General features: G+C 40.1%; 1 protein-coding gene across 1 annotated transcript in view; it reads left to right on the top strand.

Moving 5' to 3' along the window:
* The window catches only part of LRIG1 (leucine rich repeats and immunoglobulin like domains 1), an 82,451-nt gene extending 65,496 nt beyond the window's left edge, over positions 1-16,955 (top strand). The window contains exons 12-19 of the mRNA XM_075834006.1: positions 295-458; positions 6,087-6,407; positions 7,077-7,358; positions 7,455-7,892; positions 8,388-8,435; positions 9,316-9,456; positions 11,887-12,171; positions 12,723-16,955. Of these exons, the coding sequence (XP_075690121.1) occupies positions 295-458; positions 6,087-6,407; positions 7,077-7,358; positions 7,455-7,892; positions 8,388-8,435; positions 9,316-9,456; positions 11,887-12,171; positions 12,723-12,925 (1,882 nt within the window). The 3' untranslated portion in view covers positions 12,926-16,955. The remainder of the gene's footprint in view (positions 1-294; positions 459-6,086; positions 6,408-7,076; positions 7,359-7,454; positions 7,893-8,387; positions 8,436-9,315; positions 9,457-11,886; positions 12,172-12,722) is intronic.
* Positions 16,956-17,163: the final 208 nt, after the last annotated feature.

The following is a 17,163-nucleotide window of genomic DNA, read 5'->3' as shown; positions in this document are numbered from 1 at the left end:
GCGGACACTGGAATACCCCTTTAATGCTTCATGATCTGTACAACCAAGCACATGCAGTTGTGCCCCTGGGATAGACTTCAAGAAAACCTTTGCTGCAAAATATTTAGCGCAGAAGATGCAGTAAATTTAAAGAACCTCTAGCATGAAAACACAAGGGACACCTGAATGGTTTCCCTTTAATACTTTGGAATATCCCTATGAATTATTTCTACCCTAACAAGCCCAATTGTCGCCTCAGCGAGTGAAATCCTAAATATTCTGGTGTCTTAAGTGGATCTTTTGTCTTTTTTTCAGGTACGTCAATAGTGAGAGCTTCTTATGTGACTGCCATCTAAAGTGGCTTCCTCCGTGGTTGACGAGTAGAAAGCTGCAGTCCAATGTTAAAGCTCTGTGCGCCCATCCCGAGTCCATCCAGAACAAGAGCATCTTCAGCGTTCCTGTGCGGAGCTTTGTGTGTGGTAAGTGTCCCTCTTTGTTTTTTGTGTACTGGCGCCTTGATCTCCATCTTTTTTTTTTCACATTTTTTATTAATCCAGATCCGGGTGCAAAAAACATATATTTGATTTGCAGCTGGTCTTATAAATTGGAGATTCGAAACAAATTAGAGGAGATAACTGGCAGATTAAATATCTCTGATCACCACTGATTTCCCCATTAACTTGGAGGAAGGAAAGAATGTGGTTGTCAATTATCCCGTGAAGGAAACTATAAGATTTTCCTAAAAAAAAACTGTCCATATACAGATTGTTTGTGGATCGCTTTAATATTGTTAGGATCTGCAAATTAATATAAGGTTTAAGGACCTCTTACAGGGCTCGATATGGGCCGTGAAAACAAGCGTCGATCCATGAGATCGCTCGTTGATCGACGCTCGTTTGCTACTTTCAAAAGCAGCCACAATCGCTCTGCCCCATGCATTTCTATCATGTCGGCAGTACGTCTCCCTGTTTACACAGGAACATGTGCTGCCGACAATGATAATATTTCTTGCTGCGTAAACGATACGATCAGCCGATGAATAAGCGTTTGCTCGATCATCGGCTGATCGTGGCCCTGTTTACACAGGGCAATGATCGGGAACGAGCCTTCATATAAACGCTCGTTTGTCCGACAATTGACACGTGTAAAAGGGCCCTTATAGGCGGTCAAACTGGCCCCTAATGCCTCCTGTCAAAGGAAACAATGGTCAGACGGGATTGAATTTTATTTAAGCCCAGAGCTGCATTGACCATTCTGCAGGTTATCAGAGCTATACAATTCGCACACACGTGTATCACGCCTAGTTAATATTTACAGGTTATTTGTACTTTTATTTTTTTTTACAATTTTTTAAAAAACAATTTGGATATAAATTATTATTGGTAGAAAACCAGATTTTCAGAAATACCTGCATACCATTTTATCCTGATATGCATCACAGTCATCAGAGGGTGCACTGACTTTATAGTTGCACATTTTCTTTTAAGGCGCTATATTATTTCCTTATGTGCTATAATACAGATGTGCCGGTACTCATGAGAAGCTTGTCAAATTATACTTCGTTCCATAGCAATGAGGTGGATCTATAATTTATAGCAATCCGATCCAAACGTGCTACAATCCATAACAACCAAGCCGAAATCTGCAGGTTTCTGAGAAAGTAGCTGATATTAAGCTGGGCCTCCACCCTATTCCCAGCGCTCCGACATCAAAAACTCCGGAGGACACATATGTGTCACATGTGGTGCCTGCTGCTCACACCCAAATTCCAGCATTTCTCTCCTTTTGTGGTCCAGCTGGTTCCCAATGCTGGACAGCTGAAAACACACTTAATCCCCCGCAGAACAACGGTAAAAACAAAAGGTTTAATTAAAACAAGGTACACGGAGATCAGGCTTAATTATAGATGTTTTTCTTCTAGAAAGGTATGCGGCTTGGAACGTTTTGCGTTGCTTATTTTGTTTACTGATTTGTGCATTCCGACAGAGGAACTTGCTGAAGTGGAAATTCGTCATTTATATTTCAAAGTAGCCACATGTTACAGGGAACGGAGTCATTTCGTGAATTACAGCTTCCCGGGAGGAGGCCGTTTACTCCGTGTATACGTACATTTTATAAAAGTGTTTACTAATGAACTTGATGGATATGATCTTATTTCTATCAATGTAAACCCTCAAACATATCTTAACATTTCTTTTATACGGCCCGGTTCACATCACGTTTCTGATGTACTAAACCTACATGTGTGTACGGCAGGAAAGCTGCTGGTGTACAGGCTAGACATGTACCATTAGGGCGCTGGAGGCCATGTTTCTTTCATTTTTTTTTTTGTAAACATGGGAGCCTATGAATGACATGTGCCACTGGCATACCTCACAGACATCTCATGACGTATATGTTATACGTATACCGTAATTGCCTATTGGTGACGGGTGACTTACTGTTGCAAATGCCACCCATAGGCTATAATGGTATTTTTTTTTACGTATATATCATGAACTCTCATGACCCTTTTCCTGGCTTATATGTTGAACACATCCCATAATAGTCCATAAGTTATGGATGCCACTGTTAGGCTTTCTCTCAGCCTATGTTTAACGTATACGTCATGAGAGTGTGCGTGCGGTGTGCGTGCGTGGGGGGGTGTGTGCGTGCGTGGGGGGGGGGGGTGTGTGTCAGTGTTAAAAAAATTTCTGGTATTCAGTCACCCACCTGTCATTTGTCTCATTATTTAGACCTGATTTTACAAAAATGTCGTAAATCTGCCCAGTTTTTTGAAAGACTCAACACAGCTCATTAATGAACTGCGTTTAGTTTCACCGAAAAATAATCCACTTCTGATTACTTTGGACGTGAGTGCACTATATAGCAATATTGAGCACTCTTTAGGAATAAGAACCCTCAAAAATATGTTTGAAAAAGACAAAGATCTCCAACCAATTCAAATAAAATTTTACCTTGAGAGTATGGAATTCATTTTAAAAAATAATATTTTTTCGTTCGATAATAATATATACCATCAAGTTAAGGGCACAGCGATGGGCACCAGAGTAGCACCGAGCTACGCTAATATTTTTATGGGGGCTTTTGAAGACTTATTTATATGGAATCACCCATGGGCTAGGAAACATATTCTCTTATACAAAAGATATATAGACGATTTGATTTTTATATGGAATGGCGACCTGAGAAGTGCCACCAATTTTTGTAATTCATTAAATGAAAACCTATGGGGTATCAATTTCACCTATAATATTCAAGAAAAAGAAATTGACTATCTGGATTTGACAATTACCTATTCAGGTGACAAGTTTTTAACATGCAATTTTTTTAAGAAAGTGGACATTAATAGTTACTTAAATTTTAACAGTGGCCACTACTCTAAATGGCTCAAAAATATTCCATATAGCCAATATAAGAGAATTAGGAAAAACTGTACCCTTAGGTGTGATTTTAAAAAACAAAGCAAAATATTATACAAACGTTTTAAAGATAAAGGGTATCCAGATACACTATTAACCGATGCATATAAGAAAACCTCTGCATTGTCCCAAGAAGACTGCTTAATAAAATATACCAATAATGTACTAGAATATGGCAGTGTACCTAAAGAACAAAATGATGAGAAGAATCGAGATGATTTCGGTTTTAATTTTATTACACAATATAATACAGCGAATAAGAAAATAGGAGAGATATTAAAAAGGCATTGGCATATACTACAAAATGACCCGTTTTTACAAAAAACCTTACCTCCAAAACCACATGTAACGTTCAAAAGAGCTAGAACAATAAAAAATATTCTTGCTCCAAGTCGGGTGAATCTGTCTTTTTTAAAAGACTCGTCACAAAAAATACAACTATACGACCCACTATTAGAAAAGGGGAGCTTTAAATGTGGACAAAATAGATGTCTTTGTTGTAAATCAATTACGGACAAAACATATACTTTTAGATCACACCAAACAGAAAAATTATTTAACATTGAAACGAAGCTAAACTGTCGATCTAGCTTTGTGATCTATCTTATAAACTGTATATGTGGTATTCAATATGTAGGAAGGACAATTCAGCCCCTACATTGTAGACTGAATAAACATAGGTTTAATTGTAAAAATAAATTTTTGCTCCATAGTGTCTCCAGACATTGTACTATAGCACATGAGGGAAATTTTGCATGTTTTACTATCACCCCAATCGACCAGATCTCAGTAAGTTACCCTGACCGTTTTAACGTTCTTTGTAAAAAAGAAATATTTTGGATTTATAAATTAAAAACACTGAAACCGGCAGGTCTGAACGAACTCAATGAGACCATTATTTAATGCAGTTTTTTGGCTCCATATATAATGTATGTAGACATGAAATGGGATCTTTCCAAATATCTTTATAAATTTCATAATACTTTTTTCTATGTCTAGATATGTATTCTTTTAGGTGCTTATATGTTCTCATCCAGTGTATATATAGAGTATCTCATTCATATTCCTTTTTGGATGGTCTTTGTCCGTGATTTTAAGAGAGCTGTTTCTAGTCATTATTCCTATTGATTAGACCTTAGTTACTCAGATTGTCACAATATATTTTTCTATCCACAAATTAAAAACACTAAAACCGACAGGTCTGAATGTATATAGTAAAACCATCTTCAAACTAAAAACACAAAAACCGACATTTCTGAATGAATTCAAGTAGACCATTACATAACACGTTTTGTCTTTTTATATAGTGGATATAGATATATGATGTGATCATTCCTAATGTCATTTTTATTTTCTGCACTAATTTGTTTTTATGTCCAGGCATTCATTTATTTATTTATTTATTTATTTGTATATTTCCAATTAGCGCATATAGGAAGTTACATCTTTTTGGATAGTCTTTTCACGTGTTTTTTAAGATAGACGTATGTGTGTGTGTATATATATGTATATGCTCCATGTCTTTTAGATATATTCTTTCGAATGCAATTGTTTTAACAATTTCTAATGTAATTTTTTCTCTGTGTATATATATACACTTTTATTACTATTTTTTAATTCTATATAAACTTGGTTGATATTTATCAATACATATATATATGTGTTTATGTATATATACAAGTTTATAAGGGGTTAACAGGCCTATTTCATTGAGAACAACCTGTTTGAACCCGCCTTTTAATCTGACCTCTCACTTAACCCGGTAGTCATCTGTTTTTTGGATTATATAAACTGTGTGCTTTCGTAGGACAATCACTTGTACTCTGACCTGACGAAGAGGCCGGTACGGCTTCGAAACACAATCCTTTTTGTTGTTGTTCTATGTACAAAATAAAAACAATTTTATCTGGATACGGCTGCGCCCTTGGATTTCCCCGATTTTTTTTTTCCTTATACTAGTGTTAAAAAAAAGAATAAGCACTTAACATGCCATTTTGTGGAGCCCATAGTGTTTTTTGCTTCCTTTCCTCCATAACCGTAGTAAAAGGGAAGAGGTCTCTTTGCTTGGGTGGTAGTCCGGTCTAGACTAGAAGATCTTTGAGTTGGACACCATGCTGTTGATGTTCCTCAATGCACCTCAGGGAAAAAGTGAGCATTTCCCAGTGCAAATGACCGTGAAGCGCACAGATGGGGACATGTTCCCCTCTCTGCTGCACATAATCCTAAATTGTAGAATAATATTTGTATGAGCCCAGCACAATGAAATATGGAACCACCCACAACCTTTCTGGTGTACACAGAGGGATCATACGACCAGTGTTTGTTTAGGTAATTCCAAAGAAATTAGATCTTTCAACCATCACAGTAACAGGTTTTTTACGTAACCACCATCACCGACTAGTACTTTGAAAATATGTCATGACTTATCAGCTAGAAACTGTGCGGAAATAAGAAGTTGCAGAGGAGCGATGCAAAATATCCAGCTCTACACTACCCTGGGACCAAATCTGGTGGCTGTCCGGTAGAGTCTCAACATGTCGTATCCACCTCTTCCTGGTCTTGTATTACAATTAGTCAGGAGGTGACCAACAAAGTGTATGGATATAAGATAATCTAGAAAAGAATATTCTATTAGATTCTGATTTAGAATTGACTTTGTGGTCTACCACCTTTTTGGTCTTCTAGATGACATACCAAAGCCACACATCACAGTGCACCCGGAGAAGACCATGGCGGTGGTTGGAAAGGATATACGGTTCTCTTGTTCTGCTGCCAGTAGCAGCAGTTCTCCCATGTCCTTCGTGTGGAAGAAAGATAATGAAATCTTTTATAATGCCGAAACCGAGAACTTTGTCGACGTCAGGGAGAAGGATGGAGATGTGATGGTTTACACCACTATTCTGCACCTGCGCAACGTGACTTTTGCACATGAGGGACAATACCAGTGCATCATCACCAACCATTTTGGTTCTACCTACTCCAATAAAGCTGGACTGACTGTAAATGGTGAGTATGGATCAACATGGGCTAGATACTTAATGCTCAAGTTAATATGGCATTATGGTGACACAGTGGTTATTACTGGGGAGTGTATTTTCTAACCATATTAGCTTAGGTTTCCTCCAGACGTCTTGTAGGGCATGTTGTAGAAAAAGTTCCCCCACTTGAGACCCTTGTATGTCAGAGCAGAGAGCCAACGCAAAAGATTGATTCCTGCTCTGTCAGACTTGACACCGACCACATATGACGTGATTGCCCATTGATTTGAAATTACACCATGTAATACTACGTTTTGTCTGTAGTGGCCGCTGCAGGGAAAATAAATGGTTACATGGAGATCATCCTGACCATAACAGCTGATCGCCTTTGATTAGAGAAGCCAGACTTGTGGTGATCACTTGGTTGCCAGGGCAGCTTTATTCTAAGAAGGGACAGCGACTTAAAGGAGTTAAAGTGTTTACCTAATTATCCGACCATAGGCAAAGTTCAGCTTTGGCCGGGAATTATGTGAATAAATATATTCTGTGTGCAGATCTGTAGTATATGTTAGGCCTAGATAAGTAAAGATATAAAACTTAGTATACATTACTGATTTTACTATATTTAATTCTGTTTTAACCCTTTTTTGTGCTGTAACATTGTTTCAACTATGTTTGCAAATCTGTTTCATTACAGTCCTGCCGTCCTTCATCAAAACTCCAAGAGATAACACCATAAGGACGGGCACCACTGCCAGGCTGGAGTGCGCGGCAGAGGGACACCCCACCCCAGAAATTGCTTGGCAGAAAGATGGGGGCACCGACTTCCCTGCTGCCCGGGAACGCCGCATGCACGTCATGCCAGATGATGACGTCTTCTTCATTACAGACGTTAAGATTGAGGATATGGGGGTTTACAGCTGCACCGCGCAGAACTCTGCAGGATCTCTTTCTGCCAATGCCACGTTAACAATACTCGGTAAATTGGTGGAAAAAATTCTAAGCGCAACTACAAAAAAACAAAATCTTTTTTCTGTATTTGCAGCATTCACAATATTTTTTTTTGTATTTTCAGAGATGCCTTTTTTGGCGCATCCACTAGAGGACCGCACGGTTTCCGCAGGGGCCACATTAGCATTACAATGTAAAGCCAGTGGCAGCCCTCCTCCACGGATCACATGGCTAAAAGGGGACGAGCCCCTCGTTATGACGGAAAGGCACCATTTTACTCCTGGGAACCAGCTCCTTATCATACGCAATGTGGCCCAAGAAGATGCTGGAAAATATACTTGTGAGATGTCCAACACTCTTGGAACTGAACGTGCTTATAGTCAAGTCCGCATATTCCCCACCTCGGGCTGTGTGTTGGAGTCCAGCAAGATGGAGGGCACCATGACGTTTGGCATTATCACCATCGCAGTGGTGTGCAGTATTGTCCTGACCTCGCTGGTTTGGGTGTGTATTATCTACCAAACCAGGAAGAAAAGCGAGGAGTACAGCGTTACAAACACAGGTAATGGACAGCCCTTCAGTAAAATAACCTAAAAACCTATAAAAGTTACCTGTATGTCCATCTCCTCCCATACTTGAGTTATTTTTAATCTCGTACAATCCCCCTTTTTTTCTAGAAACAGCGCCACTCTGTCTAAGGCGGTGTCTGGTATTGCAGCTATACCTTATTCACAGAGTTGTAATACCAGACACTTCCTGTGGACAAGAGTGGCGCAGTTTCTGGAGGAGAACAAGGCAGACCCTTTCTTTTCTATTTGCACACAACTTATTGACTGGGAATATAATGTGTTTATTCAGTGGTTTGCGCTCGTTTCAGACCGGTTTTCATAAATAAATATACTGGCGAAAGGGGAAGCAGATTTGTTATTTGATTTACTTTGTGGTTTCACTAACGGTCCCGGCTGTCTCCACGCTGCCAGTCAAACTGCTTACGAAAGATAGAAATGAAATATTTTTATGAAATCAAATAACCGGACTGCGCTTCATTGTTTTACAGATGAAACCATCGTGCCCCCAGATTTTCCGAGTTATTTATCCTCACAAGGTATGTTCTACAAATGTGAAATGAGACCCTGCCGATAAAGGGCTCCATCATCCCATAGTCCACAAAAGCTGGCCATACGCTGAGTAATTCAGCCGACCATTTCCCTTGCCAGCCCACGTTTGTTTGGACGAGCGTACGTGGTTATTTTATAGGGGACTAGCAGCTGCCAGACCCATCTGGCGCCGCTTATCTCCACAATAAGAAAAAGCATTCAGAGATGAAAGTAAATTGCCGTTTTTATAGAGCACGTGGATAGAGGTAGGATACAGGTCATCTCTTTCCAGATGGCCTTTTACTTCTATGTTTGAGAATTATTAGACCTGCAGATAGAGATATATATATATATATATATATATATACACACACACACACACACACACACACACACGTACGTGATTTACAAGTGTATAATTGTCCAGCTCCGGCTATTTATTTTGTGTGGTGGTAAAAAAAAAAAAGTTTGTTTGGAAAAAAATCGAACATTAATAATCCTTGTTTACCGGAACAGAAAACATTGGAGGACAGACGTGACCCCATATGGATTAGATGGAAGAAAATGATTGACCGTGTATGGGAAACTTGATCCCATTGTCTTGATGATGGACACACAGGTGCACGGCTCGTTACAAGACACAGCTCTGATACCTACTGTGATAGGGTCATGTACCTGTGTGTTCATCACATGACCTGGACATCTTTTATCCAATGGAGGTTGCTATTTAAAGACTGCAAGCAGAGATATTGAAAATCTTGAGAAATTGTTACAGAAAGTAGATTGGGAAATATACATAAACTTCATTATACAATGAACAGTCTTTATTTGCTGAAACCGTATTACCCCTTTAAGAAGCCTATACGTTTGGTCTCTTATATGTTCTAGGTATATGTTCCAGTGATGGCATTGGAAACACGGATGTGGAGGCGTGCAATGTGGGGTACAGACCACCAAGACTCTGCATAGGATGCAACGCGGATGAGCCTTGTAAAACACCAGACGGACTGTTCTCAACAGACAATAACGGTAATTACAGGAGCTTAAAGCGAATGTTCCCCTGTGAACACTTATTTTTAACCCCTTAATGACCGCCCATACGCAGCAATCATTAAAGGGAACTAATGCCACAGCGCTGTGAAAAGGCGGAGAAGTGACATAGGCCCGGCCTGAGTCCCGTGCCGGCTAGAGCTGGTGTCGGACTGCGTAAAGGTCACCGGGCTCCTGTTCTAATGGGTGGGATCTTAGTTCCCTTCGATCCCGGCCCAGTTTACCTCTTCGATGCTGCCGTCAATAGCGACATTTCTATGGGCCCATGCACACGACCGTGGTTTCCATGGTCCGTGCATTGGCCGGGAGCCTGGACTGCAAAAAAATATGACCAGTCATTCTATTGTCCGGGTTTGCGGTCTGGGCTCAGTGAATTTTGGACGTCCCGCAGCTGTCCGTGCTGTAATCACAGGCCGTGCGCATGAGGCCTAAGTGGTTTCAGAAGGAGGGGGCTGGGAGGGGAAAAAAAAACCCTCATACAGCTACATCAGTGGAAAAAGAAAGTTATGGCTCTTAGATTATGGCAACACCAAATCAAATACTTTTTTTAAAAATAGTTTTTATTGTGCAAAAGTAGTAAAACACACACAAAAAAAAGACTATTGGTTATCGCTGTAATCGAAACGACCCGCAGAATAAAGTTATTTATACCACATGGTACGCAGCGTGAATTTAAGATGTGAAAAAAAATTCTCATAACCACATATTTAACGTTTATGAACTTTTTTTTTATAAGTTCTATGTACCCCAAAATGGTGCCATTAAAAATACAACTGGTGCTGCAAAAAAATAAGCCCTTTAGGTTTCGTGCACACGACCGGAAGTGTTTTTACTTTTCCACAATTATGGATCGGACAATAGCGGACGCGCACATAGACCTCTATAGGCGAATCTGTGCTGCAATTGGGGACAAGAATAGGACATGTTCAATATTTTGCGGATCATTTCTACAGCCCGCAATATCTATTCCGTAGTTACAGATTAAGTCTACCGTTGTGTGTTCTGTCACCACATTATAAGTGCCCTGTCTCCTACATAATGTGATCGGCGCTGTAATGTAGGTAACAGCAGTGTTTTTTATTTAGAAAAACCATCTATTTTCACCAAGTTATGACCTATTTTAGCTTTATGCTAATGACTTTCTTAATGACCAACAGGGCGTGTTTTTACTTTCGACCAAGTGGAGAGAAGTGTATGACGCTGACCAATCAGCGTCATACACTTCTCTCCATTCATGTAATCAGCGCATAGTGATCCTGCGTTCACTATGTGCAGCCACATACTCTCACATTGTTACTGAAGTGTCTTGACAGTGCATAGACATCACCTCCAACCAGGACGGGATATCTATTCACAGTCCCGACACTTCGGTAACGTTTGTGTGGGATTTACAGCACAGCAAGCGTAATCTCGCGAGATCACGCTGTAAATGACAGTTTAGACTGGTCACTAAAGGGTTAAGTCCACAATTTTGTGCGGATTAATTTCCAAATAACTTTTATAGCGGTACAATAGAAAGGATTGGATCCAGCGCTGCAGTAGTATGGTTAAAAAGGAACGTGTTCCCAATTTTATTTGTATCAAAAAGAATTGTTTAAAATTCGGTAACAGGCTTGGTATCAAGGCAGTAGTCGGTAGGTATAGTGAGCCTACACGTTTCAAGCACGTCGAGTGCTCTTAGTCATTCATTCGTGAATGAATCCCATGACTAAGAGCACTCGACGTGCTTGAAACGCATAGGCTCACTATACCTACCGACTACTGCCTTGATGCCAAGCCTGTTACCGAATTTTAAACAAGTCTTTTTGATACAAATAAAATTGGGAACACGTTCCTTTTTAACCATACTACTGCAGCGCTGGATCCAATCCTTTCTATTGTACTACTGCCTACCGTGGACCATTGCGGAGATCCGAGCGAAGCAGGACTATCAGGTGTTGGGCTGGTGAGCTGGAGGTTTCCTCCCCTTGTTCAACTTTTATAGCGGTCGGAGTTCCAAACCCCCTGTATAACCAGAGGGGGAGCTCACTTCATATTATTTACTTCAATGTATAAATCGTATGAAGTTATCTCCCCCTGGTGGTGAGTGCAGGCAGACAGAATTTTAGCATTTAATGATGTGTATACAGGGGGTTTGGATCTCTGTATCAGAAAAAATTTGCTCCGACCGCTGTAAGATTATATCAAGAGATCAATCATTACAAAATTGTAGGCCTAATGGGAAGGGGGAAAAAAAAGTGGAGAATCACAGATTGGAGACCATTTATTGAGCATCTGCCACGGTCTGCTGGAGGTTGTAGTGTTGCACCAGCTGCTTGGAGATTGTTACGTCACAGTGTATTTAATGCGCAAGTTTCCGTATGGAAATATGCAGATTTATAAAAGAAACCTGTTTTGCTGTCCTTCCAGAATATGGATACCAGGTGGTGTGTACAGACTGCATAGAGGGCCGTGCAATGTACAGCAAAGACCCCGACTACTGTCCCCAGCCGTTACCATCTATAGACTGTTCATATGAAAAGCCCAAAATAAATCAGGAGAGTTATAGGAACGGCATTGACCGTTCACAGCTGCCAAATTACCAGCAATGCTACGGTACAATGGACGCCAGCAAATTTGTATATCCCAGCAACCACGAAAGGGTTCCCCTCTTCAGTGAACAGAACTCGCACGTATTAATCTCCGATGCACAAGGTAATTATCTATCTATATATATCTATATATTGTATATTACTAGTCATTGCTCCACAGACACTGATAATGAAGATAAAAGGGGGAACTTGGAGCTCAAACCCCTCTATGGCTCATATACAGGGCCGTATTACGGATACACAATACGGCGCTTAGTCTGCACTAGGCCTACACTTTACCTCTATATTAAATGGAGGCTATTGGAGGTTTTATTCCCTCCTCGCTCATGAATTGCATATAAATCGGAGAATTTTTTGTTTGTCGTGCTCGATCACACGCCGTATTACGTAATTATTCTCTAGGAGAATACAGTGCCTCACGCAGGTACCACACCGCAGTACACCTATGGGTCTGTATGATGGCGCCGTCCCTAGACCTCTGCAAAATATTAGGCACGATGTGGATTTGAAGATCTGCATCGGGGAAATCCAGTACGTGTAAAGCCCCCATTCACTTGTGTTGTATAGCGCCCAAAATCTGCAACCGATCAACACATGTGAATGTGGTCGGAGGCTCTTCCCTATATAAATATCTCCTAATCCATCTATTTGCAGGTTCCCATCTGGAGCCATTAATCCGCTCACATACCCAGGAGTCGTATCCGAAGCCGCCAGTCCCGGACTGTTTAATACAGCAATCGTCACACATAAGTGATCCTCTGCAAGAGGCCAAATTGACTGCGCTCGGTAATGGACATGTCGTATCACCGGCGGCGGTCCAGCACAAGCCACACACCGGATCTCGTGATTCCCAGTGACTCAAGTGCGAAAGGAATTAGAAAGGACTTTGAATTTTGCACTGAACCGGCACAGATCTCGCTACCTCAACTCCCAGACTCACCATTTAGTGGGGGAAGGACGTTTGAAAATGAGGTACAATGTGGAGGAGAAGAACCCAACTTGATCATCGCTGGGAGAAAGAGACTTTATAAACTTCTAAAAAGTGTTGGTAGCTCAAAACGTCAGATTGCATTTAATGCACAAAAATGCAAAAGACTTGTAAGTAGTGAAACAAATCTGTATTTGATACATTGTACATAAGAGTTTTCATAAATAAATATATGTAAATATCTAAAAGTTAGATATATAAATATATACGTATATGTTTTACAGAGTCTATTTTAATGGTTAGTGCATGAGTCATTCTAGGACAGCTGCAAAACGCGGTTTTAAAACCAGCGACGCATTTGGAGAAGAATTAGGTGCCTTATTGCATACAAGAACATGGGAGGAGTTCAGTATTTTATGGCCGACTACGGATATGTTTCAGTCTGTACTACGACCGGGACCCCTTGCGGTTCTACTAAACTGAACGGACATCACCATAGCGGTTTATGGCCAACTAAGTTCAGTAGAACCCCAGGGGGGGGGGGACGACTAGTGGCCACAACATGGATGTTAAAGTAAAATATTTACAAAACAATTGTATCTATAAGTGAACATTCAAGTACAGGTGCAATATATCGAGCAAAACCCTTCCTTACCTGAGGTCTGATGTTCTTGGTTTTCCACTGGGTCTTGTAAGATGCTGCTGCTTCTCCGCTACGTCCTGTGCACTATTATCTAACACCGGCTATTTGGAGACTAATGGTGCTCGTTCATGGGTAGCATCCAAAGTAATGCAACTGGTCTGTCCATAGGATTGTATTTAGGTGACTACTGGAGCATTTAGAACATCAGACTGGTCACAGTCATTACAGAGAAGCACGTCAGTATACGGCATTGGTCACCCTGCTCCCCAATAAATAACCGCCATGTAATGGAGCAACTTGCACAAAAACAAGAGGTGAATTGCACTTAAATATTATAGTTGCATCTTCATTTGAGACATTCTGCTTGGTTGTCATGTGATAAACATGGAAGGAAAGTTTACTACGCGTTACATTTCTAGATAGCATTCCAAAACATAGAAACTGTTACTCCAATTATGAAGACAGTCAATGGCTCACGGTATGTCTCCTGCATCAGTTACCCCCACATGACAGGACCTAAGGGGTCTTCTCCTAGGGATCTGCATGATAAGCTACTGACTCCCCTTTTTAGTCTGATGTCATTCACACCTCATTTGGTTACATTATGAGGGGTCTGGTTGTTGGGCCGACATTGATATACCCGAGCCAATAGTATAGGAAACTTTTTACATTGCGCTATACTCCCATACTGTAAATAGGATAATGTTGCACTTTTGGACATTAAAGTGTAGCTTTGTTCTAGCGATTGGTGGGGGTCTCAGTGCTCGGACACCCACCAATCCAAACTTCTTACATGTCACTGGCATGTCAGAAGCTTGTCAAACGTTTAGCTTTCACCAGTTTGGTGAAATTTAGCAGAACGTAAGTCTATAATATCTTCGGTTAATTGAAAATAGGTTTTCTAAACCAGAATGTTTCTTTATTTGGGAATTCTTATTAGAGGGGTGGGGTCTCTTATACAGGAGCCTTATGTATTAGAGAAGAGCATACTGTGGCTCTGGAGGACAGACCACTTATTGCTTTAAATGGGAACGGTGTAATGCTTCATTTCCCCTGTGGCGGCGCTACTTCCTCCATGAAGGGTTGTCACTTTATAAACAGCCCCATTAACTTGTTAGAGCTTCAAGTGACCCACCAGTTTGGTATCCTTCTGAAGTCCTAGTATGTGGAGTGCCAACAATTATAGGATCTTCTCCATAAACCTGAAGTTATTAGGAATCAAATCTAGAGACTCATTTTACAACCTGTAGGAAAAGCAAATCTAATGTGAATGTTTTCAGGCTTCCGCTAATACCGCTGTGATCAATGTATGTTTATAGGATAATGTGAAGTGCTAAACTAAGAGATGGCCTTGCTTCTCGCCTCTCACAGATGTAAAGAGACTATATTCTTAGAAAACCTGGGAATAAATGTAAAAATATATATTTGCTGAATAGCATCAACATGTTTTTCTTTCACAACATTTAAAGCGACCCTCCGGTCCCAGGACAACATTCTAAATATGATGGGGTATATGGAGTAGATCTACCGTCTTAGGGTCCCCTCTGTGCTGTTCCAAAATGGCTGCTGCACTTCGACTACAAGTCTGAGACACTCCCACTGTTCTCGGATTGGCCAGAAATGCTCACGTGAGCAGTTGTGTCCAATCAGTGAACATAGGGAGAGTCTGTGGCCACACAGGGGACCCTAAAACCAGCAGATCCACAGCATGGGGAGGGGCATCTGGAGGCCACCAGGTAAAATTACTCTATGTACCTGATCACATAATTTTGTCCTGAGACCGGAGGGTCGTTTAAATAGCAAAAAGAGCAGATGCTTAAAAGGGGAAATCCAGTAGAAATGATCTCGCATGGATCAGATAGATCAGATCTCATTGCTGTAATCGATGATCTTAAACCACCACTTTAGTTCCAGAATAAAACCCATCTAAAGGGAGATCAAACCCCTTTGACACAGATCAGAGATTTCTATAACTGAAACTCTGACAACACGGCCATTAATATGAATAGAGGCTTATAATGCGTCACATTTCCAGTAACAAATCTGAGCAGTGTCAAAGGGGTTTGATCTCTATAGAGGCCTTTCATTATAGAAATCAATCAGTAGTTGTCCAAGATCAAACTTCGATAATGCGATCGCCTCACATGTAGCTATAAAATATCAGAAGGTCATTTAGGTTGGAATTCCCCTTTAAAATCACAAGACTTTCTACACGTCTTCCCCTATTGCCTTTATTTTAAGGGGTCAATTCTAGTCTACACAAGAAAACTTAATATAGGAATTACACAGGACTGATCTGTACAGGCCTCAGATAGCAAAGGGAGGGGCAGATTATATTTAAAGGACAAGTGCACCTAATGCCCAAACCTATTAAAACAGCTACTACTAATGTTCTCAAATAAGAAAAAAAAAAAAAATAAATATATATATATATATATATATATATATATATATATATAAAATTTTTGATTCTTTTGAGTAGCTTTGTAGATGTGTTTTTTAGGTTGAGTTGCCTTTAAATAACAAGGTGTGGACAAAGTAATATTGCAGCTGGCTGCAGATTCTCCCATAATAAAGTGGATTGCCATCTTACTTTTTTTTGTCTTCACGTTGATCTGTTCAATGCCTATGGATGACGGCAGAAGTGGGGAAAAAAAAAAAAAAAAGAGTCTAAAATAAAAGGCAAAATCTCAAACATGCACATAGACTGACTTTCTGCATATTTATTGATGTGGAGATGTTTATATAAACTTTAATATTCCCAAAATATTTACAACCATTTTGTTGTTTAAAATAAAACCGAAGCAATTACAAAATAGTCTAGATGAACAATGTACCATTGTGTTAACTGCTTCTGTGCAAACCTATGTGTCTCCATGGTTACAGACTACAAACAAACCCTGTTGTAGTCTGATCCTGCGGTCATGTGATGTCAGTCCCCTTTTCAGAATAGAAAATCTCATATACATAAACTCTACATCGCGCTCGGCCCCCGGTCTCTGTAGTAAACCTCTACTTAAACTCACATTTTTTTTAAGCTAAAGGACATTTGCCACATTTAACCCTTAAATGTTATTTTTAATTGTTACTTCCACTAACCAGAGGAAATGCTGCTTCTGAGAGGCAATGTGAAACGGAAGTATTACTTTGATGTAAAGTTATTTATTTATAGAAAATGTGGTACAATGTATAGTGCAAAGTTTCTAACAAATGACATTGAAGTGTCTACTAAACCATTGTAAATGCAGCAAAGTTGTTTTTGTTGTTGAAAGATATACAAGGTTCAAGTTGGAAAAATAAAAACTTTAGAGAGAAACCCGTGTCTGTCATTTGTCACCAAGTTGTGCGCGTTAATGGGAAAATAACATTGTGAACAGATGTAGCAGTGCTGAATTTATCATGAACTTTCAGCCATATTGAACAATGCTAATGTACAAATGTAACAAAAGAAAAAAAATGGAAATGTTGCAAACTATATTATTAAAGGGATTGTCCAGGCACGGACAACTGATTACCTATCCACA

Source organism: Rhinoderma darwinii, chromosome 7, assembly GCF_050947455.1.
Source record: "Rhinoderma darwinii isolate aRhiDar2 chromosome 7, aRhiDar2.hap1, whole genome shotgun sequence".
Classification (NCBI taxonomy): Eukaryota; Metazoa; Chordata; class Amphibia; order Anura; family Rhinodermatidae; genus Rhinoderma; species Rhinoderma darwinii.
This window is presented reverse-complemented; position numbering and strand designations above follow the sequence as displayed.